This window comes from Salvelinus namaycush, chromosome 3 (genome assembly GCF_016432855.1).
Source record: "Salvelinus namaycush isolate Seneca chromosome 3, SaNama_1.0, whole genome shotgun sequence".
NCBI lineage: Eukaryota > Metazoa > Chordata > Actinopteri > Salmoniformes > Salmonidae > Salvelinus > Salvelinus namaycush.
Window position 1 is genome coordinate 81042747 of NC_052309.1, and position 26781 is coordinate 81069527.

Below are 26781 nucleotides of genomic sequence, written 5' to 3' on the forward strand. Positions count from 1 at the left end.
CCAGTTTGTCTACAAATTAATAATTGATATGTTGGATTCACGTCTCCATCTCAACCAAAAATCTAAGTTATAGAATAGGACAAAATCAAATCAAACTTTAAATGCACTTTAAATAAAGTTTGATTTGATTTAGTCCTATTCTTTAAATTCAATTTTTGGTTGAGATGTAGACGTTTGGATCTCCTTCAAATGTTGATATTTGGTTGCGTTGACAACCAGACACAATTCAATATAACTAAATATCATTACATTTTAAATCAACCAGAGCTTGAACCATAGGCCTATTGTATTAAAAAAAAATGGGTTGAATTGAAACAATTGCTGTTGATTACTTTGCAGGCCTAAATAGCATCAGTAATGATTGATAAAGTATGGTCACATTTCATTTGCTCTGTTCAACCTACACTTTGGAATGACTTCGATAGTGACACAGAATATATTTTCGATTTTAAGTGGAGATCTCTTAACAATCGTTCTCACGATAGCACATTGGTAACAGTTGGTGATACATTTTGTGGCTAAGTAGGGCTTACTTAAAACCTTGTGATGGGAGACCAAAGGGTAACTGTAAATGGATCAAATCTCCAGTAGGAGGTGCTGCCAAGCCTATTGTTTTGTTTTTCTGACAGTTCCTTCAGAAAGTATTCACACCCCTTGTCTTTTTCTACATGTTGTTGTGTTAACGCCTGAATTTAAAATGGATTCATATTGAGATTTTTTGTCACTGGCCTACACATAATACCCCATAATGTCAAAGTGGAATTATGTTTTTCGAAATTGTCCCAAATGTATTAAAAATGAACAGCTGAAAAGTATTGAGTCAATAGGTATTCAACCCCTTTGTTATGTTAAGCCTAAATAAATTCAGGAGTAAAAATGTGCTTAACAAGTCACATAATAAGTTGCATGGACTCACTCTGTGTGCAATAATAGTGTTTAACATGATTTTTGAATGACTACCTCATCTCTGTACCCCACACAAACAATTATCAGTATGGGCCCTCAGTCGAGCAGTAAATTTCAAACATATCCAACAACTAAGACGAGGGAGGTTACCCAATGCCTCACAAAGAAGGGCACCTATTGGTAAAAAAGCAGACATTGAATATCCCTTTGTCTCTATAAAGATCCAGGCATCCTTCTTAATTCAGTTGCAGGACAGGAAGGGAACCGCTCAGGAATTTCTCTATGAGATCAAAGGTGATTTAAAAAAAAACGTTACAGAGTTTAATGGCTGTAATAGGAGAAAACGGAGGATGGATCAACAACATTGTAGTTACTCCACAATACTATCCTAAATTACATAGTGAAAATAAGGAAACCTGTACAGAATACAAATATTCCAAAATCTGCATCCTGTTTGCAACAAGGCACTCAAGTAATACTTTTAAAAATGTGGCAAAGCAATTAACTTTTTGTCCTGAATACAAATTGTTTTGTTTGAGGCAAATCCCACACAACACATCACTGAGTACCACTCTCCATTTTTTCAAGCATAGTGGTAGCTGCATCATGTTATGGGTATGCTTGTAATATATAAGGACTGGGGAGTTTTTTAGGATAAAAAAAATAAACAAAATGGAGCTAAGCACAGGCAAAATACTAGAGGAAAACCTGGTTCATGCTGCTTTCCACCAGACACTGGAAGATGAATTCTCCTTTCAGCAGGACAATAACCTAAAACACAAGGCCAAATTTACACTGGAGTTGCTTACCAAGAAGACAGTGGATGTTTTTGAGTGGCCGAGTTACAGTTCTGTCTGAAATCTGTCTGAAAATCTATGGAAAGACCTGAAAATGGTTGTGTAGCAATGATCAACAACCAATTTGACAAAGCTTAAATAATTTTGAAAATAATAATGGGCAAATGTTGCACAATCCAGGTGTGGAACACTCTCAGAGACTTACCCAGAAAGACTCAAAGCTGTAATCGCTGCCAAAGTTGCTCTACATAAACAGTTACGTAAATGTGATATTCCTGTATTTCCATTTTCAATACATTTTCAAAACTCAAAACTTCAAAAATTATGGGGTATTGTGTGTAGTAAAATACATTTAATCAATTTTGAAAATGTGGAATAAGTCAAGGGGTATGAACACTGTAACATTGAAAATTACATTTTTTTAATGGTACAAATTCAACATATTTTATACAAGGTTTGCCTTGTATAGCTACCACTATGTTGAAATTTGGTTACCATAATGACATAAAAACAACAAATCCATATATTTCCACGTAGATTCCATGTCACAATAAGTTGACAAATTATGTTGAAACAACATTGATTCAACCAGTTTGTGCGCAGTGGTAATCCGTATTGAGACAAGGGCCAAGGGGGTTAGCCTATATACTGTTGCATTTAGATGAGTCTGTTGGCAACTTGGCATGCTAAAATCACCTCATAATGAACACCTTTCAGCCCCTACATATCCATAAAATGATCAGTCCAATCAGTCCAATGATGGTAGAACTCAACCCTTCCACTGTTTCCCAGCTATTTAACCACTGGTTACAATAACTGAGTATATTACATCATTTGACACCTTAAGACCGAACTAAAGTCCGCCATACTCGATTTTAAGACCATAATTGAATTTTAGTCTTGCTCCTGACGTTCAGTTATCAAGATTATCAAGCTCTGTCAGATGAATTCACTCAATGTGAAAAAAATATCATACAATAGACACTTAACCGCCTTTCTCTCCACAGACACCTCCATTTCCCTGTTGACTCTCAGTGACGGCATATGGAAGATTCCACTATAAAGCCCTCACATCGCTCCCCGTCTCCGTCTCCATTCCAAATCCCCTGCTGACTGAGTCAGACAGTGACAATATTGATGGTGTATTCTCAGTATTAAAGGTTTGTTTTAGTGTCTACAGCCAGGGTTACCCCACCAAAACAGACAGGCAGGGTCTCTGTCCAGCCACTTAGAAAACAGAGTGAGATAGTCTGAGGGATACGTGTCTATGCTTTAGCAACTCTATGCATTTTTCTTTCTTTATTATTTCTCATGTTTTTTGTATATACTATTTTGATATTGACTACTGCACTGTTGGGAAGAGCTTGCAAGTTAAGCATTTCACTGTACTCGTGACAAATAAAACTTGAAACTTGCATCCTTTTGCATCAGCTGGTAGTGCATTGTCCTTATTTTGTGTATTGAATTACACTGAACAAAAATATAAATGCAACATGTAGTGTCGGTAACATGTTTCATGAGCTGAATTAAAAGTACCCCAGAATTTTTCAATACGCACAAAAACCTTATTTCGCTCAAATTTTGTGCACAAATATGTTTACATCTCTGTTAGTAAGCATTTCTACTTTGCCAAAATTATTCATCCACCTCACAAGTGTGGCATATCACAAGTGTGTGCTGGGGACAATAAAAGGCCACTCTAAAATGTGCAGTTTTGTCACACAACACAATGCAACAGATGTCTCAAGTTTTGAAGGAGTATGCAATTGGCATGCTAACTGCAGGAATGCCCAGCATAGCTGTTGCCAGATAATTTAATGTAAATTTCTCTACCATAGAGAGAAATTTAGCAGTACATCCAACCGGCCTCACAACCGCAAACCACGTGTAACCACGCCAGTCCAGGACCTCCACATCCGGGCTTCTTCACCTGCGGGATGGTCTGAGACCAGCCAGCCACGCGAACAGTTGATGACACTGTGTGTTTGCACAACCGAAGAATTTCTGCACAAAATGTCAGAAACCGTCTCAGGGAAGTTCCTCTACGTGCTTGTTGTCCTCACCAGGGTCTTGACCTGACTGCAGTTCGTTGTCGTAACTGACTTCAGTGGGCAAACGCTCACCTTTGATGGTCACTGGCACAATGGAGAAGTGTGCTCTTCACAGATAAATCCCGGTTTAAACAGTACCGGGCAGATGGTAGACAGCGTGTATGGTGTCATGTGGGCGAGCGGTTTGCTGATGTCAACGCTGTGAACTGAGTGCCCCATGGTGGCGCTGGGGTTATGGTATGGTCAGGCATAAGCTACGGACAACGAACACAATTGCATTTTATCAATGGCAATTTGAATGTAGCGAAATAGCGTGACGAGATCTTGAGGCCCATTGTCGTGACATTCATCTGCCGCCATCACCTCATGTTTCAGCAGGATAATGCACGGCCCCATGTCGCAAGGAACTGTACACAATTCCTGGAAGCTGAAAATGTCCCAGTTCTTCCATGGTCTGCATACTCACCAGACATGTCACCCATTGAGCATGTTTGGGATGCTCTGGATCGACAGTTCCAGTTCCCGCCAATATCCAGCAACTTCGCACAACCAATGAAGAGGAGTGGGACATCATTCCACAGGCCCCAATCAACAGCCTGATCAACTCTATGCGAAGGAGATGTGTCGCGCTGCATAAGGCAAATGGTGGTCACACTAGATACTGACTGATCCACTCCCCTCCCATTTTTTAAGGTATCTGTGACCAACAGATGCATATCTGTATTCCCAGTCATGTGAAATCCATAAATTAGGGCCTAATGAATTTATTTAAATTGACTGATTTCCTTATATGAACTGTAACTCTTGTTACAATTGTTGCATGTTGCGTTTATATTTTTGTTCAGTGTATAAGTAAACGCAGTACTGTTGGGTGCACATGTTTGCATTAGTGAACATAGTGAGAGATTGACTGTCCCCACAGGAAATTAAACCTCTGAACCTTTTGCCCTGTGTCTTGACCAGACCCCTCCCACTTTACACCCACTCCTAAGCATCCTCTCTCTGACCCTTCTGCGTCATTATCTCCACATCTCTACTGCCCATCTCATTCCCCTGATAGCTGTTTCCACATGTCCTCTAACTCTCAATATTCACTTTCTCCCTGCATCTCTATCTCTCCACATCCAAGGCAGTATATCTACCCTGTCTATGCTGTTTGCAATTTCCACTTTCATAGAATTTCACATGAAGGTGTGTCCTTACAGAGCTTCTTTATCTTCCATCCCTCACCTCTTCCCTCTCTTCCTACTGAACGACAGTCAAAACCTCTAAAGGAAATATTCAAGCCTTCGTGCAATCGGCAGAGATGAAAAGCTTTCCAACAACGTAATAGTCACAGGTCTTGATTTTAAACGTTTCTACTTCACCTGATCATGATTTGCCTAGTCCCAACCTCATTTGCTACCCACCAGACAGTGTGTGAAAAATACAAATGAGCCCTGGTACTGTCCAAGACAGTGATGCAGAACAATGTTTAAATTCAGTTCAGGGTCATAAAAAATACAGACAGGAATTGACGGACTAGCTGTTCGAGGCGCCCTCATCAAATGCTCAGTATACTATGTTTTCAAGACCCATGTTGTAATGTTTGGATATGCAACTCTGTACCACTACAAAATGACTCTAAACAACAATGGATCACGCCTCACAATACATCTGATACAGACAACATGGATGTGACCATGGTTAACCATGTCATTTCTGTGACTAAACCAAGACAAAGAAAGAAAATAACTAGAAAGAATTTGGTTGAGTTCTTTTTGTCTGGTGTAAGCGTGAAGTGACTTTATTGGGGCAGGAGAACTGAACGGTCTATATCAGACCCAGGAGCCCCTCTGGAGCTGGCATGGCCTGATTCGACTCGTCTAACAGGGCACATGCTCTCAACTTATTGTCAACGCTATGCCAGGGTGGCACTAACTGCTCACGCCATCTCAATCTTTATCTTGGCATTTTGAAAGCATACAGTCATAGTGTGCGAGCTTTGCGTGTGTGTGTGTGTGTGTGTGTGTGTGTGTGTGTGTGTGTGTGTGTGTGTGTGTGTGTGTGTGTGTGTGTGTGTGTGTGTGTGTGTGTGTGTGTGTGTGTGTGTACACTTGAACATTGTTGAGTCTAGGTGTCTCAACGCAGTGGTGTGTGCCAGGTTCACATAAACAGGTGTATGTGGTAAGAGAGAGCTGGAAAGAGTGGAAACATGGGAATGTGTGAGACTGATTGTGTGCTTGAGTGAACAATTTCGAAGAAGTGTGTATGTGTGTGTGTGTGTGTGTGTGTGTGTGTGTGTGTGTGTGTGTGTGTGTGTGTGTGTGTGTGTGTGTGTGTGTGTGTGTGTGTGTTGTGTGTGTGTGTGTGTGTGTGTGTGTGTGTGTGTGTGTGTGTGTGTGTGTGTGTGTGTGTGTACACACTTGTGTGTGTGAGTGAATGTGTGTGTGTGTTTCAATGTAAGCCTTGATGAGTGCGTACGCACAGTAAAACATAACATGTGCCTACAATAACACAGGGCCAGACGGCCAGACTGCTTGCCTGCATGACTGGCTAACCCTAACCCTGACAGGCTGACTTCACGCCTGGCTCTCACTGCTGTTTGCATTGGAGCTGGAAGCTCCTCAGACAGAGACGGGAACACTCAACAAATAGTGTGAAAATAAAGGATTCACACTTATAAAAGGACAGGCTGGCTCACACACAGACACAGAGGAAACTCACATGGTTACACACATCATATACACACAGACACAGAGGAAACTCACATGGTTACACACATCATATACACACAGACACAGAGGAAACTCACATGGTTACACACATCATATACACACAGACACAGAGGAAACTCACATGGTTACACACATCATATACACACAGACACAGAGGAAACTCACATGGTTACACACATCACACACAGACACAGAGGAAACGGACATGGTTACACAAATCACACACAGACACAGAGGAAACTCACATGGTTACACACATCATATACACAGACACAGAGGAAACTCACATGGTTACACACATCACACACAGACACAGAGGAAACTCACATGGTTACACACATCACACACAGACACAGAGGAAACTCACATGGTTACCCACATCATATACACAGACACAGAGGAAACTCACATGGTTACTCACATCACACACAGACAAATGGACATGGTTACACACATCACACACAGACACAGAATAAACTCACATGGTTACACACACATCACACACAGAGACATAGAGGAAATTCACAAGGTTACACACACATCATAAACACACAAAAAGACAGTCTTGTAGGCTGAAGAGGAGTTGAACTGATTTCAGGGAACTAATAGCCGACTGAAAGTAGGTAAAAAAATATTTGGGAAAATACAATAAGGCATAATTTTCTCTAGGATCACATATGGATGTTGAGGGAGAAGTAATAGGCATCTAGGCAAGTTAGAGAAACACCAAACAGGAGGGTGAAAATCTTTGTCAATTGGATATCCTGTCATAGGCACACAATGCCCCATCTGGTGGTCAGTAAAAATACTGTACCCAGACTGTAAAAAAAAAACATTGAGTTGGTTGGTTCACTATCAGTGGCGTGCATTCATGGATGCCAAGAGAGGCCAGGCTTCCCCACAAAATTCACCAAGATTTTTTTGTGTTTAATCCTTTTCCTTCAAATCACAAGAGGCTGAATGTACAGTCGTGGCCAAAAGTTTTGAGAATGACACAAATATTAATTTTCACAAAGTCTGCTGCCTCTGTTTGTATGATGGCAATTTGCATATTCTCCAGAATGTTATGAAGAGTGATCAGATGAATTGCAATTAATTGCAAAGTCCCTCTTTGCCATACAAATGAACTGAATCCCCAAAAAACATTTACACTGCATTTCAGCCCTGCCACAAAAGGACCAGCTGACATCATGTCAGTGATTCTCTCGTTAACACAGGTGTGAGTGTTGACGAGGACAAGGCTGGAGATCCCTCTGTCATGCTGATTGAGTTCGAATAACAGACTGGAAGCTTCAAAAGGAGGGAATCATTGTTCTTCCTCTGTCAACCATGGTTACCTACAAGTAAACATGTGCCGTCATCATTGCTTTGCACAAAAAGGGCTTCACAGGCAAGGATATTGCTGCCAGTAAGATTGCACCTAAATCAACCATTTATCGGATCATCAAGAACTTCAAGGAGAGCGGTTCAATTGTTGTGAAGAAGGCTTCAGGGCGCCCAAGAAAGTCCAGCAAGCGCTGTCTCCTAAAGTTGATTCAGCTGCGGGATCGGGGCACCACCAGTACAGAGCTTGCTCAGGAATGGCAGCAGGCAGGTGTAAGTGCATCTGCACGCACAGTGAGGCGAAGACTTTTGGAGGATGGCCTGGTGTCAAGAAGGGCAGCAAAGAAGCCACTTCTCTCCAGGAAAAACATCAGGAACAGACTGATATTCTGCAAAAGGTACAGGGATTGGACTGCTGAGGACTGGGGTAAAGTCATTTTCTCTGATGAATCCCCTTTCCGATTGTTTGGGGCATCCGGAAAAAAGCTTGTCCGGAGAAGACAAGGTGAGCGCTACCATCAGTCCTGTGTCGTGCCAACAGGAAAGCATCCTGAGACCATTCATGTGTGGGGTTGCTTATCAGCCAAGGGAGTGGGCTCACTCACAATTTTGCCTAAGAACACAGCCATGAATAAAGAATGGTACCAACACATCCTCCGAGAGCAACTTCTCCCAACCATCCAGGAACAGTTTGGTGACGAACAATGCCTTTTCCAGCATGATGGAGCACCTTGCCATAAGGAAAAAGTGATAACTAAGTGGCTCGGGGGAAAAAACATTGATATTTTGGGTCCATGGCCAGGAAACTCCCCAGACCTTAATGGGTCCCGTGTGGCTCAGTTGGTAGAGCATGGTGCTTACAACGCCAGTGTTGTGGGTTCTATTCCCACTGGGGACCAGTACGAAAATATATGCACTCACTACTGTAAGTCGCTCTGTATAAAAGCGTCTGCTATATTACAAACATTTAAACATTTTTAATCCCATTGAGAACTTGTGGTCAATCCTCAAGAGGCGGGTGGACAAACATTAACCCACAAATTCTGACAAACTCCAAGCATTGATTATACAAGAATGGGCTGCCATCAGTCAGGATGTGGCCCAGAAGTTAATTGACAGCATGCCAGGGCGGATTGCAGAGGTCTTGAAAAAGAAGGGTCAGCACTGCAAATATTAACTCTTTACATCAACTTCATGTAATTGTCAATAAAAGCCTTTGACACTTATGAAATGCTTGTAATTATACTTCAGTATTCCATAGTAACATCTGACTAAAATATCTAAAGACACTGAGGCAGCAGACTTTGTGAAAATGTATATTTGTGTCATTCTCAAAACTTTTAGGCATGACTGTGTACTGTATCTCACCGGAGAAAGCATCCGAGCAAGTGAAACAGCGCCCCTCTGACACTGTATGTGTAGTTCCAAAAGAGTATGACATTGTAGCCATCTGTAGCATTGAATGCAAAGGAAGCCAGCGAGCATTTGACCTCCCATGATGAAAAAAGTATAAAATAATAGCCAGTCAGCATTGAGCTAAACTGAGTGAGCTCAACTGTGAATGTTCCTAGCGCACCAAAAAAAAGTGTCAAGGGAAGCCAACTTGGATTTGTTGTGACTCCTATTAAATCGTATGGAGAGCATAAGTCATCGGCAGAAACAACTTGAATTGTTGCATCTCATTGCGTTGTTGTCCTCCTGTGGCTAGCTAGCTAGCTAAAATTGTCCCTTTCCTAAATTAGCCATGTATGGAGATAGGGATTTAGACTTGTGGTTTTACTTAATTCTCTGTACTGGCCAATGATTATTACTCCGATTCTGATCCAACCATTAATTCATACATTGTGCCCCTGGCCTGAGAGGATGGACATTCAATATGTAGCAAGATTTAGAAGGCTATTGTTAACTAGCTAACATGGTCCATGAAAGGAAGTTAGGCTAGCGAGCAAGCATTTTAGCCAGGTAACCTAAGACAACAACAATACATTTGTATACTGTATGACAAAGTGATAGATCGTTTCGTCAACATGAAAGAGAGGAGGATGGCATTGGCATTTCTCTCCAAGTGGGGTGAGTCAACATGTTTATTCCTCTTGCACGAACGAGCACCCACGCACACAGAAATCAGAAACATCAACAGCCACATCATATTTTGCTTACGTAGATTGGAGTGAATGTTTTTGGTATCTTTTAGTTGTCACTGTATTAGACTAAGCATAGGTGATTTGATGATGTTGAAATGTTGAAGTTGAAATGGTGCTGGAATAGTGGAGGCGGTTGCTGTTTTCTTTGCGACTTGCGGTAACTCACAGTGCTTCTAAATCCATAGTTGTTTAGTGGTCCGAAAATGTTGGAAACAGTAACTTGCTTGACCCTGCTGTAGGTCATGTAACTGTTTGTTACATGCAATATGCTTTGTGGACTTCACAGGACAGAGGTTGCTTGTCGGTTTTGTGATGAAACAAAGCTGTAGTTGAATGTATTCTGCCACTGTGTCTTCTTATTGTCTCGGCCTTTAGGTCTATATATCAAGGCCGCAAGGCACATGAACTAACAGGTTATAGAGCAAACAATGCAATTATTACAACACATAGGTTGTAATATGGCTTTTCTTACCCACGCACCGCTACTGTTCTGATATGATATTTATCTATAGTGAAGTAATACAACACTTCTAGACCTATTTGCTATCTCGTCTTTGAATGTCAATATTCATAATTTAATTTCAAACCCAAATGTGCAGCATTAAACCTATGGTTCTGTCAGCTTCAATACGGTAGGCCTACACCACGGACACTATTATCTGACATGCACACACACACGCACACACACACACACACGCACACACACACACGCACGCACGCACGCACTCACGCACGCACACACGCACACATACACACACACAGACAGACACGCACACACGCACGTCCAGCCCAACTATGAGAGAGATAGCTCAACATTAAGCAATACAAAGTTCAGGCTGCAGTCTGTAGGTATAGAACGCTCACTGTCTAGGAAGAGGCATGGGTGCTGCACTGTGACTGCCACTGACTAACCGGCCGCAGATCAGGGCATACTGTTACCCTGTGACACACAGTGAGAGCTATTTCTGAACTTGTACAAGTTCCAGCTGGACCAAATTCAAGTCAGACTTCAGTAAATTAAAGGGACAGGTCAGCTGCACCATGATTAGCAGACACACCTATCAGTCATATTCACAACTTCCGATTGTACACGGGCGGACACCGCCCATTCTCTATGTACAACTGAAGTATAGTTGATGAAAATACATTTATCTACAAATGCCAACCCTATGAAATTAGGCATGCTGAATTGCTTGACACATTAGCCTTCTTGTGAACTCTTAAACAAAAACATAAAGGAAATACAGACCATCTATTTCAAAGCTTCATCAGACGCTATTTTCCCACTTCAGACCTTTTCCCGCCATCTGATCAACATGTGATGGCGTTCATGGTAATCTATCAATCTCACGTGCATGTGGTCATGCGCAGAATTAAATTGAACAAAACTGGGACCTACTACTATTACAGGTGTAGGATCTTAATTTTAGCCGGTTTTAGTGTAAGTGCCTAGTATATCAAGTTTATATTTGGTCAAGTGCAAAAGTGCCTAGCATTTACACAGCAGGAAAATAATCCTGCAGCAACAGAAACTGTGAATTATTATGTGGATTATAATTAGCCTAATGTATATTTTTCGTAACGGAAAATCAAGTCTGAAATTTTAAAGTGCAAATTACAAAGTTCAGAAGTTTTAAATTTCCAGCATTGCAGGAAAGTTCTCCTCAAACAGGGTGATCCTACTCCTCCTGTACACTGCGTTGGTTTGATAGGTCTACCGCAGATTTTAATGAATTTTTCAGTACACACACAAACGCACGCACGCACGCACGCACGCACGCACGCACGCACGCACGCACGCACGCACGCACGCACGCACACACACACACACACACACACACACACACACACACTCATGTGCAGTTTACAAAGAGACAAAAACACAACAGACAATGTCAAACACCCATTCCATTCCTTCTTCCTCTCTATCACAGATCTTCCCTTTTGCACTTGACCAAATATAAACTTGATATTTCTTGGCAGACAGACAGGTTGCAACGGGGAGGAGTCTCACAGTTCTGTTCAGTCCAGGACAGGCTGAAGGACAAACAGACACAAAGGTGCAGAAAGAGAAAGGGACAAAAGACTGACCAACAAAATTAAAGGTGAGTTAAACTTTTTGGATAAAGATCAGAAAGTTTTTACAATTTTATGGTATTTGTTTAATTTTTTCTTCCCAAGTGTTTCTCATTTCAGATCACCAGTAATATCAACAGGCCTATGGCATGGCTTCTGACTGTTTAAAACTTTACTTTTCTTTTAATTTAGGTATTTAAAACCCAATATTTATAAAATGTATTTGACTTCATTTGAAAATGACTAGGTTAGACATTTACTGTCAGTTAACATGTATTGTGAGCCATTTTAATGGGGTATCTTATCTATGAAGGTTTATTGAGAGCTTTAGCTTGACCTACTTACTGTGTGTGCCATTGCTGGGGTAGAGGAGCCACAATACAAACCTTTGACATAGATAACGTGTGGGCCTAGACCTGGATTATTTCATCTTGTCTATAGGGTGTAATAAATGACCTATAAATATAATAGCACTTTTCTAAAAGGAATAAATGTACACATCTGAACATAGCCTACTGCCTCTCTGTCTACACAAACATGGAAACTAATTCCCAGTTCTATCCTCTGTCCATTGGTTTAAAAGTTGTCTGTCTGTACTCCACAGGAATGGCGTCTCCTGCATCGATGGCGGCCCGCAGGGTATTAGCTGCTGCATCACACGCAGGCCATGAGGGAGGATCAGGTGTGTGTAACGTACTTAACTCCTCATATTGTGTTATATTCTCTCTGCTCTACTGCCTGCACCTTTTGTGTTGAGTTGGGCTTCTGGGTTTAACATTAACAGAGGTTTGTGGAAAGTTGGCAGTCTTCCTCTTACATTCATTAAATGTTTGCGCTCTGCTGTATTTAGGCCTGTCAGGTGACTTACAAACGTATCATATTGTAATTGAGGCGCTTCTGTCCTGCATGTCAGAGCCTGAGACAAGGAACCAAGGCCGAGTCACTGAAATCTGAACTGGATCATCAGTGTTTTGGAGCTGCTCTGTTACTTAGTTATGCTGGTGTTGTGATGTACCCAAGCCTTGATAACTCAGGGTCACACAGAACCGTTGAGTCTGATCTAGCGGAACTGGTTTGAACTCCACAGCTAGGACCTGGAAGATCCTGTCGTTTGTGTTGGCCCTACCTGGTGTGGCCGTCTGCATCGCCAACGCCTACATGAAGATGCAGCAGCACTCCCATGAACCCCCTGAGTTTGTGGCCTACTCACACCTTCGCATCCGCACCAAGGTGATACAGGAGGCACTCTGATAACCAACAGACTATAGCCACATCCTCAGACTAACTTCACTCATAGTTAATCATCTACATGTTAGGATTGGTAGTAGTAGTGGGATGTCTTTCTGAACATAGGTCTAGTTTTATCCAATCTATCCTGAATGATGAAAACAACTTTCTCTTTCAGAAATGGCCCTGGGGTGATGGCAACCACTCTCTCTTCCACAACCCTCATGAAAATGCTCTTCCTGAGGGTTATGAGGGCACCCGCCACTAAGGGAACCTCCTAACTCTATGCTGATCATCCACCTTCCCTGATTGCTACATGTTGAATAGCTCTAATCTATAGCTCTAATGAACCTGGCATTATGCTACTGACCAAGGGGCCAATTAGCAACACTACTGACTGTGGTGCTCCCAGTCAGATAGAAATAAAAAATATACTAGTTTTACTGTATCACACACAGTGAGTGGCTTCTCATTTGTTTACCTCCAACTGTCTGATGTTATTTTGTGTAAGATGAATGGAACTAGTATGTAAACATACATTAAATACTTATATTTCAGTTCTGAACCCCAAACATACATTGAGGACAAGACAGACCAAAACAGACGTTGGCTGTGCGTAGTGGGTGTGGCCTTGCTCTTGCCTCTGACCACAGAACATTGGCTGTCATTTTCTGTTCATTTCCTGACAATTCTAAATGTTGAATCACCACTGTTCATCTGAGCACTTAGCAGGTGATCTAGTGCGCATGGCCAACATTCGTGTTGATCTGTCTTGTCCTTTAGATACAGTAGGCCTTTTCAGACAGGACAAAAGAGAAAGACATGTAAACAGATTTATTGAGAAGCGTGGATTCACATGAGTGAAAGCTGATGTCTGTTATCTTCACCTTGCAGCTCCTCTTAAAGTTCTATTTATTTACAGCATATACAACACCCAATCCCACCCTGATTATTAGTCATCCAAGTCAATACAGGTCATTTACAGGACAGCTCTGTGTAAATTTCAAAATCAAACTGAAAATATAAAAAAAGTTAACATTACATGCAACAAAAGTATTTAGCATATTACATTATGCTAATGTTTTAATTATAATACAACTTCGTTTACAGTTCACCATGACATAAAAATGATTATCCTCATGATTCATTGTCTGAGAACCCATCCCTTTAAATGGCAGCATGACTCCTTTAAATATAAATGTACTATTCTGAAGAAAATAATTCAAACTTCAATTACTTTGTAAACACCAATATTGGAATATAAAGGTTATTTGTTGTGAGACAAAGACAGATATTCACAAGGAAGGAAGGCTAATCATGTTGTAAAGACTTTTGAAAATAAAATACATTTTCACAATGGCAAACGTTAACTTCAGTGTCATTGGAGAGACAATCACATGATCTCATACCATCCCTAATAATCTCCTATTTGATCCTCTCTTCACCTCCATCACCACCCAACACCCCTCTTTCCTCCTAGCCCTCCCCCTCTCAGCTCAGTGCCATGGTGGCCAGACTCACTAGGTCACGTTTCAGAGTCTCTGTACAGTCTGCCTCTCTGGCCAGTCTGCACAGGCAGTCTGCAGCCAGGGAAGAAGGGCGGGGCTGGGAGGAGCCCTGGGAGCCCAGCAGTAGGGACAGGCAGACCCTGCCCAGTTCAGGATAGCTGTACCGCTGGGAAAACCAATACATCTGTGGTAGGAGGGTCCATCTCCCAGGACCAACTTTAGAGTCCTGTACAGAATCCGCAACCTTCTGTGTGTTTGAAACACTCCGCAGTTTAAAACGTCTTTTGCAGCACTTTGAGGCAGTACTTGATTTCAGTGGATTGACACAAGTCTCCAGTCCTGAGGTTGTCTTTGGTGCACTATTGCCCTTCTGGCCTGGTCCAGGGGCAGAGTGCCGTCTACCCTCTGTCTGCTGACAGGGTTGGAGTCCAGAGCCATGTAGTGACTCAGCTAGGCCTGCTGTGACTGTGGGGGCCAAGGAGTCTGTCTGGGCCTCAGAACCACTCAACTCTAGTCCAGATGTGCGGTTTGCCAGGCTCTCGTCAGCAGACTCTCCCTCTGACCCATATTGGTCCATGTTAGATGGAGGCTTTTTGCCAACGTCTGCATTTCGACCAGCATTCTTGGCAGAGCAGGACAGCAAAGACACACACAGATCCTCCACCTCCCTCTGCAACTCTGTCACCAAAAACCTACAGGCCCCCATCATCGTCTCAGCTAGGGGGGTCTTCTGGAAGCCCTGTGCCTCTGGTGAGGGTTCTTCTGCCCCGTCTCTCCAGACACCCAGTCCTTCAGAGGCCAAGGATCCCAAAATCTGACACTCTCCTCTGCCTTCTCTCTCCGTCTCATCCCCCTGTTCCTCTGCAGTCTCTCCGTCCTTGTTCAGGCGACAGCCATGCAGATAGTGCAGTACAGGTAGCAGCATGCCTTGGCTCACATCCCTGATGGGGATGGCCTCCCCAGTTCTCCCTTGAGCTTCTCCAAAGCCCCCCCTCAACAGGGCCCTGAAGTACTCTGACCCCACCACCTCGGTTTCCTCCGCCCCAGCCACTGTTTCCCTATTGGCTGACACCTGGCTCCCATCGTCCAGCAGGAAGAGGAGGTCAAAGGTTGAGTCATTGTAAGGACAGATATTGACCAGACGAGGCTTTTTTAAGGGAGGGGGTGAAGCTTTACCGGTTTGTGAGACTGACAGGGGTTTGATAGGACTGAGTACCCTGCACCTTCTTTTAGCCAGTACTGTTTTGGGGCAACCCATCAGACTAGAGAGGCATCCAATCAGCAGGGAGAAATATAGAGAGTGGAGCTGGGGGGCGGAGACATGTTGCGGTGAGTTGAGACAATCTGAGAGGAGTCGTCGGCATTCACTGGTGTGATGGTCTTCCTCTTCCTCGTCCTCATTACATCCAAGGGGCTCCAGAGCCAAGAGTAGACCACCGTTGTCTAGAAGAAGTTTCTTCAAGAGAGCCTTGTTACTGTTAGGGCACACAAGTTGATGTCAGATTACAGTTGGTATACATTTCAGAACATTCCACCAGTGCCATTTCACACAAGACAATTTGACTTACCCATTTATTAGTGGTAGAGACAGTGCACAGTTCAGCTTGTCTGACTCTGAGCCTGACAGCATCACATGGCTCAGGACTCCAGAACCAAATCCAGACTCACACTGAACGCGTAGATTACTAAGCAGAGCAAGACCTAAAGACATATGCACAAGAGATTATACCCAAAACGTTACAGCAGCACCATTACACAAATTAAAAACCAAACTTTATGACCACGTACATCAATTCAACTTACCAAGCTGTTTCACTTTGGCCTTGACCCTATCAGTCTGCCTCTCTCCAGCTCCCCAACTCTCAGGGTCACTCCCTCTCTGGACCAGGTGGTGGCGGATCAGAGCCACTGAGCCAGTCCTGACCAGCGCCTGCAGACAGTTGGGGTTGCAGCTCAGCCGGCACAGCATGCGGAAGCACCTGCCGCTGGGGTCCTGATGCTGGCTGAGGTAGAACAGTAGGCCAGAGATGATGCCTGAGTTGACCAGAGCAGCGCTGGGGTCCGTGGCGTGAGAGAAGCGTGAGAGCAGCAGCAGGATGGGAGACTCTGGGGCCCAAGGCTCAGGGTGGTAGGGGTGGTGGTAGGCCTGGGGTCGGGACACTGTGGGAGGGGTGTCGAGGGGCACCACACTGGAGCGGGTGGTTGAGGGGACACGTGGCCTTTTCCGTGGAGGGGAGGAGAACTTGGATGGGGAGACAGAAGTGAGGGGTGGGATAGTGGGGGAAGGGAGAGAAGAGATAGAGGAGCCGGGCTGGGCTCGGGGGGTGGAGGTAGAGGAGCCGGGCTGGGCTTGGGGGGTGGAGGTAGAGGAGCAGGGCTGGGCTCGGGGGGTGGAGGTAGAGGAGCCGGGCTGGGCTCGGGGGGTGGAGGTAGAGGAGCCGGGCTGGGCTCGGGGGTTGGAGGTAGAGGAGCCGGGCTGGGCTCGGGGGTTGGAGGTAGAGGAGCCGGGCTGGGCTTGGGGGTTGGAGGTGGAGCAGGGCAAAGGGATACAGGGAGACAGATCAGCGGTTTTTGAAGGAGATGACATGTGGACCTGAGCTGGAGAACTCGTTGAGGTAGAGGGGGTGGATTGACTCCGAGATTTGGGTGCGGATAAGGGAGTGGAGGAAGGTAGTGAGCGGGTAGGAGATAAGCATTTTAAAGGGGAATGACAGTCAGTGGAAGAGGTTTGGGGAGAAGAAGAGGGGATATGAAGACTCCCCCAATCTCCCTCCGTGCCTCCAGGAGAGTCGAGAAGATCCCCCTCAGAGGAGATCAACCCCTCAGACACCAACCAGGACCTGGAGGAGCAGCAATAGGACAGGTCAGATAACCATTTTTACAAAACTCAAATCACAGGTGCACAAACCCAGAGGGGGGCAAAGGTGAGTCTGTTCACTCACCTCAGGCTAAGAAAGCTGGATGACCCAAGGACATGCTCCTTCCCCATCTCCTCTTTCCTGTTCCCCTCTGGGGGAGGGAAGTCAAATGAGTCGAAACATGACGTAGACAGCAGCTCTGAAGCAAACATGGTAGAGGTGAGGCTCACATCCATCTTCCCAGCAGATGGCTCCTCACCTTTAGCCAGCTCCACTAACCGAGCAACTAGCAAGGGGACTATTCCCAATTCTTGTAACTGTTCCAGGGCAGCTTCGTCATAGACAAAGTCAACACAAGCCAGAATGACCAATCGGTCAAGGGGGTGGCTCCGATGGAAACCAAGGAAGCCAATCAACACCTCCAGACCGCCGCTCTCCTTCACTTTGGCCCGGTTCACTGCCTCTTTGCAGCATAAGCAGAGAGCCTTGAGGAACACTCCAGACTTCAGGCCGTCCTTCTTGACCTCCTCCGTAAACTTCTGGATTACCCCCAGGGAACCCACCAGAGGACGTAAGCAGCCTTGAGTGCACATGTTGGCCAGGGTTTTCAACGCAAGCTCCTCCAAAGGTTTAGCGGCCTCTCCCGAAGTCATGACACCTAGCTGAGCTAGAACCCCAGATCTGGACACCTCTCTAGCACACTCTACACCACAGCTCCTGGTGAGCTCATGGAGGGTCCGGAGTGCTGCTCTCCTCAGCCCCAGAGGGTACTCTGGAGCAATGAGCGGAGCGAGAGCAGTCAGAGTACCCTGGGTGAGCAGTAAAAGGCGGTTTGAGGGGGTGTCTGCAAGGTAGAGGAGGGCACGGGCAGCCGATTGAGCACACTCTAGTTTAGAGGAAGGGGCTTCCAGTGGGTCATCAGAGGGAGGGGATGGGGCGGATGCGAGAGAGACGCAGAGGAGCAGGAGTGGAACACCACCTGTGTCGAAAACAGAAAAACAATTATTTTTCAGGGACAAAATCTAATGTTCAACTTATACAGTACCAGTCAAAAGTTTGGACACACCTACTCATTCAAGGGTTTTTCTTTATTTTTACTATTTTCTACATTGTAGAATAATAGTGAAGACATCAAAACTATGAAAGAACACATATGGAATCATGTAGTAACCATAAAAGTGTTAAACAAATCAAAATATATTTTATATTTGAGATTCTTCAAAATAGCCACCCTTTGCCAAGTGTGTGCAAAGCTGTCAAGACATTCTCTCAACCAGCTTCATGAGGTAGTCACCTGGATTGCATTTCAATTTACAGATGTGCGTTTTTTAAGTTTATTTGTGGAATTTCTTTCCTTCTTAATGCGTTTGAGCCAATCAGTTGTGTTGTGACAAAGTAGGGGTGTATGCAGAAGATACCCCTATTTGGTAAAACAACCAAGTCCATATTATGGCAAGAACAGCTCAAATAAGCAAAGATAAATGACAGTCTTTAATATAACTTTAAGACATGAAGGTCAGTCAATCCGGATAATTTTAAGAACTTTAAAAGTTTCTTCAAGTAGTCGCAAAAACCATCAAGCGCTATGATGAAACTGGCTCTCATGAGGACCACCACAGGAAAGGAAGATCCAGAGTTACCTCTGCTGCAGAGGATAAGTTCATTAAGAGCTACCAGCCTCAGAAATTGCAGCCCAAATAAATGCTTCAGAGTACAAGTAAGACACATCTCAACATTAACTGTTCAGAGGAGACTGCATGAAATCAGGCCTTCATGGTCGAATTGCTGCAAAGAAACCACTACTACAGGACAACAACAAGATGAGACTTGGGCAAAGAAACACGAGCAATGGACATTAGGCCGGTGGAAATCTGTCCTTTGGCCTGATGAGTTCAAATGTGAGATTTTTGGTTCCAACCGCCATGTCTTTGAGAGACGCAAAGTAGGTGAACGGATGATATCCGCATGTGTGGTTCCCACTGTGAAGCATGGAGGAGGAGGTGTGATGGTGTGGGGGTGCTTTGCTGGTGACACGGTCAGTGATTTATTTAGAATTCAAGGCACACTTAACCAGCATGGCTACCACAGTATTCTGCAGCAATACACCATCCCATCTGGTTTGCGCTTAGTGTGACTATCATTTGTTTATCAACAGGACAGGTGAAGCTGGTTGAGAGAATGCCAAGAATGTGCAAAACTGTCATTAAGGCAAAGGGTGGCTACTTTGAAGAATAAAAAATACAAAATATATTTTGATTTGTTTAACACTTTTTTGGTTACTCCGTGATTCCATATGTGTTATTTCATAGTTTTGATGTCTTCCCTCTTATTCTACAATGTAGATAATAGTACAAATAAAGAGAAACCCTATTTCCAAACTTTTGACTGGTACTGTACTACAAAACACAAATACCATCAGAAAGTGATGTACAGACAGACACAGGCAGCCAAAATCTTTTTATTTTAATTTTTTACTTACCGGCAGAGTGGATAAGTGTGGAACTCTCTGGGTCCATGGCCAAGTTCCCCAAGGCCCGGGCTGCTCTGTTCTGGATCGTCTCCATGGCTACATTCTTCTTCAAAATACCCACTAAGAAAGGAAGAGCAAACTTACATTTCTGAAATTCTCACCATCATGTGAAATGAATGATTCAAACGTATTGTGATAGTCACTTGCCCACAATAGATATTCCATCGAGCTTCCTAACCTTTAGAGTGGAGAAAAACATTAAATATCATAATGTAAGTCACCACTGTCCAACATTTCATACTGAACATTCATATTAAATCAATGTAAATGTGTAGCAACCCTGATTTGTCCTACACCCTTCTGTCTCACCTCAACTCGTGTCTGTCTCTCAGTGCAGCAGTTAGCCAGGATGCTGAGAACCAGGTCCAGAGTCTTCCTGGAACACTCAGGGTGCTTTAGCAGGTCCAGGAGAGTGCGCAATCCACCCTGGCCTCGGAATCGAGCTATCCCACTGCTTCCTCCTTTAATGTGCTGTGTGCGGATGGCCACCAGTGCTCGCCACTGCCCAGCTTTGACCCTCTTGTCCAGCTGTGTGTGTCCACTGGTGTCCAGCCCTGCAGTGCCTGGCTTGTGGTCCTCGGCTGCTGCTCTCCCAGGTTTAGAGAGCTGTGACAGGCACCAGGTCAGAGAGGTCTCTGGGGAGGCTGAGGACACTTCTCTGGGGTTGCCTGCCCATGTCCCATGTTTCTGGATCCCTGGCACTGGCTTTGACGCCATGATGCCACTAATTGTCTCCAACCCACCTGTTCTTCTGCTTATCCTCACTAACAAGTCACTTCAGACATAAAGTGATGACATGGATGATGACAGGGGGACTGAGGGGCAGAAATGTGGATCATTATTTTTGTGCATTTTACTTTTCAATTTTCTTAGGCTACATCATAAAGTTATACAGTATTAAACATGGTTAACAAATGATCTCCTCTAGTGTATTTTCACCTTAATCAATTTCCAAAGTTTGTCAAAAAAATCTGGAAAAGAACAAAAAATACTACAAATAACGGCATGACAAGTGGAAGAAATTACCCTTTGACCCCACTTCTCAGCAATGCTGCTGGGAGTTGAAGTTTGTAAACCTCTCGTCCACTCCCTAAAAAAACAGGCCTCTGTATGCGAGAAGGCCCAACAAACAATCACGGTGCGTTATGGTGCGAACACAAGTGCTATAATCTATGTTTTTAAGTCCCATCTCAAGAGTAATAAAGTATTTGCAATGACTAATTATTCCCACCGACATAATTAATTCAATCAAACGAAGAATAATCGTTTTAGCTAGCAGCTAACGCCATCTTTTAGCTGGACGATAAACAGGAGGCGCCACGAAAAGAGGGGGGGGGGGTGTGAAGGGGTGGGTCGTTCTATTTAATCATGGGCCTTGTAGTCTCGGCTGTTTTACAACTATCAGAATTAAGTGATATTTCTCTATGAAAAATAACATTTCTCAAAACATTTATAAATAACTCATCGTTTCAAGCCATATCTATAGCAACCGGTGATTGTTGTTAAGTAAACAAAATAAATATTGTTTCGTTAGAACTGTAAAAACTACATTTTCCATATTGCTCTACGATGCAATGGCTATGCTCACTGGGAGGTGCTGGAAACAAGTATGGGGTTGTTGTTATATTCATCGTTTTAGTTGATGCGGGGGAAAAAATAATCGCATGCCATAGCAGAGTTGTTAAATTATTGGTTAGAATTGCTTGTCATATCCTACTTCAAACAAATTTCATTGTCACTGAGTAACACAATGGATGTTATTGAGGCGGTTGTAACAGAGAGTGTTGAAGGAGATGAAACTCCAACGTCGTCCAATTTGGATCCAGATAAATCGAAAGCAGATCAGTGCAACTTGTCATCAGATTGCATTCATCGTTATTTGCGAGGAGCTCGATGAGTTTGTGGTTGATCACTGATATTTATCAGACTAAAAAAGTTTCTCAATAGGGCAAGTTTCTGTAAACACACGGGTTACGAGGAAAACACATGACAAATTAATAAACAACATTTAACAAAACATGTCATTTATTTGTATCATATTGTTTTTATATATACACATTTATCAACATCCCTTCTCCAGAGTTTGTATGGACTTTACATGCCACATGGCAACTTGTCCAAACCCGCCTCGAAATGGACCAGGATTTTGTCCAGCCAGTGTGCAAGAAAAAGAAACTGTGGGAGACAGTGGCTGAGAGAGTGACTGCCAAGCTAAGGGCAGCTGGGAGCACAGATGTCACAGTCAAGGCCTATGAGTGTGATCTGAAGTGGCGTAACATGTTGGCCACATACAGGAAAAATGCTGAGAGGTCCAAGAGACTGGGGGCCCAGAGTGTCCACTGGGAGTTCTTCAAGGCCATGGATGAGGTCCTGGGGAAGAGTCGGGAGGAGATCGAGGCACAGCGCAGGTCCAAACTCAATGGGACCAAGCTGCCAGCAAGCAGTTTACCCCCATCCTCCCTACACCCTCCATGACAGCTGCCCCCTTTGCTTCCAGGCCCCCCCAGAATGTCCTGCAGCTGTACATGGAGCTGCAGGAGAGGAAGATGAACATGTGGGCCCAGCAGAAGGCCCTAGAGGAGAGGAAGATAGAGGCCATCAATAATCTAGTCCGTGCAATCTCCAGTTTGTCTCAGTCAAAACAACAGTTTCCAGCTGCCAGAGTAGCAGTACAGCACACCTGAGCAAAGGAGTTCTCACTGAACTAAAAACTTTTGGATTTTGTGTGATATATGGAAGCTTGTGCATAGAATGAAAGACTGCATCATGCAAATGTTTCTTAAGCGTTCAACCATTCAGCTACTTTGTGTTGTCATGATTTTTCATTGTATACGTTTTTATTATGCTGTAATAACACCATTTGACAAAGGAGTTCACTGCAGGAATTCCCTGTAATACCTGTGAATGAGAAGAAGGCTACACAGGGCATATTGTACATAGATCTGCCATAGGATACAAATAATCCTACATATGTATAAAATACAAGATATTGCTGTGATACTCTTCCTTTTACACAGCATTTATATTGTATATTTTATTATCTCAATACAAACACAAAAATAATGATAAATCACTTTATGTACTTCCAGAATCCAACTCTTTGTATAGCAAATCTGCAATGGCTTCCCTTCTCCTCACACCCTCCTCATCACACTCCCCCTCTCCCTCCTGTGTCCCTGCCTCCCTCTCAACCTGTCCGTTGACCACTTTCCCCATGTCCAGAAATACATTGTGGAGTATGCAAGCAGTAAGGACAACTGCGTTGGCTCTTTCATAGTTCCCCATGTCCAAATACCTGAGCCTTTCAAATCTGGCTTTCAGGTCAGCCACAGCCTGGTCCAGGAGGTAAAAATGGGCTTCCAGGGACCTGTTGTAAAGATTTCCCCTGGGGCCACGACCCACTACGTACGGGGTCAATATCTGGGCAGAGGCTGGATATCCAACTCGAGCCACTAGGCAGGTCCCTGGGGGCATCATCTCAGGGAGCTGTTTGAGTTTGTCCCTCAGAGCACTGGCTCTATCCAAGTCTGATCCCTTGCTGATTCTGCAGTGTATCAACCTGCCTGTATGGTTACACACCAGCTCCAAGTTCAGCCAGGAGTCGGGATGTGCCTCCTTCTTCATCCTCTTTACCTCTGGCACCATGCTCTCCACATCCTGTTTGCCAATGGGCAGGCGGATGGGGATGCGGGTGTGCCCCAAGACTCCCAGGACCCTGGGGACGCCCTTCTCTTCCAAGCCCTTGGCTTTCCCCAGCAGGCTGGAGAGGGGGGGGAGGTTTTCAACAGCTTCAATGCCTGGAGGAGAGAAGGACCAGAAACAAACATGGGTGATGGAGTAAATAGTGTGTAAATTGTTTGAAGGTGAACATTTCAGGATATTATAATTCAGTGATATTCTACATCGGTGGGGGGGGGGGGGGGGGGGGGGCTGCAGTGAGATCGCCCCCCCAAAAAAATTGTATAGGACAATATACAAACGTTTTTGAGAAAGATAATTGGAAAACGTTTCTTGAGTAAATGTATTGATGCCTTTTCATTTTGAAATTAATTGAAGGTTATTTGTTGATGTAAAAATCTAAATTGACTGATTTTAAGGTTGTGTCATCTGATTTGGGTTGGCAAGAAATTATTGGGGGGGGAAATGGGGTCCCCAGAAATACTGGCGGATAAAATGGGATCCCTGCTGAAAAAGTTTGTATAACACTTGTAATTGATCCACACTGAACAGCAGTCTACATACCAGTCGGCCATCTAATTTGTTGGTCCTCAAGTGTGTTCACACGCTCACAAAAGGAAAAGAAGATCCTATGAATGTTTCCTTTTTCCAGGCGGAAACTGGTAGACACAGAGCGATAGCTGAGGCGCTTGGAGAGGAGGGTGAGGGACAGGAGAACGGTGTGGGATAAGGATAAGCGGGCACGTCCTGCCATACGGCTCTGATTGTATCTTGAGTTTGAATTCTGGAGGAGATCCGTAATGTACTGAGAGATGAAAAGTAACATAAATCAGATCTGTGCACAGCAAATGAAGCAAATGGTGTCATCTCAAATCTGCATTAGAGTGGGGATGGAAAAATAGATTAAGCCACAACAATGAAGAAAAGTAGGCCTACTGAAGGCTACCTGAACTGCAGCGTTTTCCTCAGCATCAGTTAACTGTTGAGATTCAGACTCCTCTTCTACATCAGAAAGTGTTGTAAGTTCTGTTGTTGACCGAATTTGGTTTTGCTGTTGAGGTTCTTCCACCAGCTGAGACAGTTGAAGGTAGATTGGTCCAGGCTGGTCCTGGACCTTTGCAAGGAGGTCAGCTTCCAGAATTTCTTCCACTGCTCGGTCCAATCGTTGCTCCAGTTCGTCTTGAGAAAGAGGCTCCCATTCACGCTGCATCATTTCGAGCACAGCTCGACCAGCCGACTCAACATAATTATTATCCATGCGTGTGCGTGGTGCTGAGCGCAGTGGAAAAGGTTTGATAGAGGACCACCGAAACGGAAATGTATAATACAGGGTAACTTATTATCACAGATACTGGTAACTAAACTAGCTAATTTAGTAAGTTGGCTATTATTGCGTTATATCTAACTAGCTTGCTAATCCACTATGTCCTCCTCAGTTATTGTGTAGATTGCTAAAGTTAGATAACCGACACCTGAGATGCAAATAAATTAGATAGCTAAATATTTGTTCTGTCTAGCTAGCTAGCTCTCATCCATCCTGCTAAAAACAAAAATATAATCTTCTTCTTCTTTAAGGTTTTATGGCAGACTACACCTATTGGTGTATTGCCGCCATCTACTGTACGGGGTCGTCTTTCATATTATTGCAGTACGAACTATTGCGGTGGTGGAAAAGTACTCAATTGTCATACTTGAGTAAAAGTAGAGATATCTTAATAGAAAATGACTAAAAGTGAAAGTCACCCAGTAAAATACTACAAAAGTATTTGGTTTTATATATACTTACGTATCAAAAGTAAATGGATTTGCTAAAATGTACTTAAGTATCACAAGTAAAACTATCAATTATTTAAACTTCCTTATATTAAGAAAACCAGATGGCACAATTTTTATTGGCAGATAGCCAGGGGCACACTCCAACACTCAGACATAATTTACAAACGAATAATTTGTGTTTAGTGAGTCAGCCAGATCAGAGGCAGTAGGAATGACCAGGGATGTTCCCTTGATAAGTGTGTAAATTGGACCATTTTCCCATCAAAATGTAAAAAGGACTTTTGGGTGTCAGGGAAATTGTATGGACTAAAAAGTACATTATATTTGATTTAGGAATGTAGCAAGGTAAAAGTTGCCAAAAATATAAATAGTACAGATACCCCCCCAAAAAACAACTTAAGTAGCACTTTCAAGTATTTTTACTTAAGTACTTGACACCACTGGGTACGAAAACAAATGCTATAGGTGCATGCTGCCACCTGTTTTGGCTGTATCAGCCCAAATAACTGCCAATGCCCATCCCTACAGGCTCTGGGAAATATCTTCTTCTGCTGTAGCTAGCGTAATACAGTAAAAAAGGGCAAGACATCACCTTCTTTTGGCGGTAGTATAATACCCTATCATAAAATCCTGAACATTTCCTAATTTTACTGCTGAACAGATTTTATTTCACCATATGAATGACAAAGTGAATGGCACAAAAGCATTTCACAGAATAGTATGCATTAACGAAAGCAATAACAATACCACACAGGGGCTGACAAATGTATTGTTTGTATGTCAACAAAAGGACTTTGTGGTTGTCCTGTTTTTAAAAGAGCATGTTGGCAAACTATTTCCATCATGTTTTAAGAGAATGACAACCACAAGTCAGATTGTTGACTCTGAGACAGTAATTTGTAACTTTGTTTATCACAAAAGATGAGTGGACCACCGAAACGATAGAGGACCACCGAAAATATGCTAAATACCGTATTTACTGATGTTAAGTTAATTCACTCATTTAAATATAGTTGATGCAAAATGCCATGCTTGTTCAGCCAACACACCAAATTATAGGCTAGCTAGCCATCTAAACATTTTACCAAGGTCATTTATTAACAAATATTAAGGTAAATAATAAATTGGCTATTATTGTGTTATAGCTAACTCGCTAATCCACTTCATCCTCAATTGTGTAGATTAAAGTT

The 26781-nt window shown here is 43.5% G+C and overlaps 3 protein-coding genes and 1 non-coding gene across 5 annotated transcripts; 2 read left to right on the plus strand and 2 right to left on the minus strand.

Annotated features, from left to right (window-relative positions):
• Positions 1 to 8617: 8617 nt before the first annotated feature.
• Positions 8618 to 8693, plus strand: trnav-uac. The gene has a single exon. It is a non-coding gene; the product is annotated as a tRNA-Val (tRNA).
• Positions 8694 to 11910: 3217 nt separating this feature from the next.
• LOC120040406 (cytochrome c oxidase subunit 6A, mitochondrial) lies at positions 11911 to 13694 on the plus strand. 2 transcript variants are annotated; one of them, XM_038985577.1, is made up of 5 exons: positions 11949 to 12043; positions 12120 to 12206; positions 12619 to 12696; positions 13102 to 13244; positions 13420 to 13694. In XM_038985577.1, exons 2-5 carry the CDS (start codon positions 12164 to 12166, stop codon positions 13507 to 13509), a joined length of 354 nt encoding a protein of 117 aa, XP_038841505.1. In that variant the 5' UTR covers positions 11949 to 12043; positions 12120 to 12163; the 3' UTR covers positions 13510 to 13694. The 2 variants fall into 2 exon arrangements, with proteins under 2 accessions (XP_038841512.1, XP_038841505.1); XM_038985584.1 differs by lacking the exon at positions 12120 to 12206 and having other exon boundaries at positions 11911 to 12043.
• A 367-nt stretch (positions 13695 to 14061) lies between these two features.
• Positions 14062 to 21446, minus strand: LOC120044067 (armadillo repeat-containing protein 5-like). Its single transcript, XM_038988655.1, has 6 exons — positions 21164 to 21446; positions 20087 to 20952; positions 17692 to 18586; positions 16553 to 17589; positions 16318 to 16450; positions 14062 to 16224 (listed from the first exon to the last, which is right to left on the minus strand). Exons 2-6 carry the CDS (start codon positions 20169 to 20171, stop codon positions 14733 to 14735), a joined length of 3642 nt encoding a protein of 1213 aa, XP_038844583.1. The 5' UTR covers positions 20172 to 20952; positions 21164 to 21446; the 3' UTR covers positions 14062 to 14732.
• Positions 21447 to 22173: 727 nt separating this feature from the next.
• LOC120044663 lies at positions 22174 to 25350 on the minus strand. The gene is made up of 3 exons (XM_038989337.1): positions 24762 to 25350; positions 24380 to 24620; positions 22174 to 23934 (listed from the first exon to the last, which is right to left on the minus strand). The coding sequence occupies exons 1-3, from the start codon at positions 25071 to 25073 to the stop codon at positions 23213 to 23215; spliced, it is 1275 nt and encodes a 424-aa protein (XP_038845265.1). The 5' UTR covers positions 25074 to 25350; the 3' UTR covers positions 22174 to 23212.
• Between the last annotated feature and the right edge of the window lie 1431 nt (positions 25351 to 26781).

Coding starts and splice junctions, on each gene's coding strand:
- LOC120044067 (XM_038988655.1), bottom strand. CDS start 20,171: ATGGAGACGATCCAGAACAGAGCAGCCCGGGCCTTGGGGAACTTGGCC. Junction 18,587..20,086: donor CACACTTATCCACTCTGCCG/GTAAGTAAAAAA, acceptor TTTTCGACACAG/GTGGTGTTCCACTCCTGCTC. Junction 17,590..17,691: donor TCCAGCTTTCTTAGCCTGAG/GTGAGTGAACAG, acceptor CTGCTCCTCCAG/GTCCTGGTTGGTGTCTGAGG.
- LOC120040406 (XM_038985577.1), top strand. CDS start 12,164: ATGGCTTCTGACTGTTTAAAACTTTACTTTTCTTTTAATTTAG. Junction 12,207..12,618: donor TTACTTTTCTTTTAATTTAG/GTATTTAAAACC, acceptor TGTACTCCACAG/GAATGGCGTCTCCTGCATCG. Junction 13,245..13,419: donor ACCTTCGCATCCGCACCAAG/GTGATACAGGAG, acceptor TTTCTCTTTCAG/AAATGGCCCTGGGGTGATGG.
- LOC120044663 (XM_038989337.1), bottom strand. CDS start 25,073: ATGGATAATAATTATGTTGAGTCGGCTGGTCGAGCTGTGCTCGAAATG. Junction 24,621..24,761: donor AGGAAAACGCTGCAGTTCAG/GTAGCCTTCAGT, acceptor TTCATCTCTCAG/TACATTACGGATCTCCTCCA. Junction 23,935..24,379: donor ACAAATTAGATGGCCGACTG/GTATGTAGACTG, acceptor TCTCTCCTCCAG/GCATTGAAGCTGTTGAAAAC.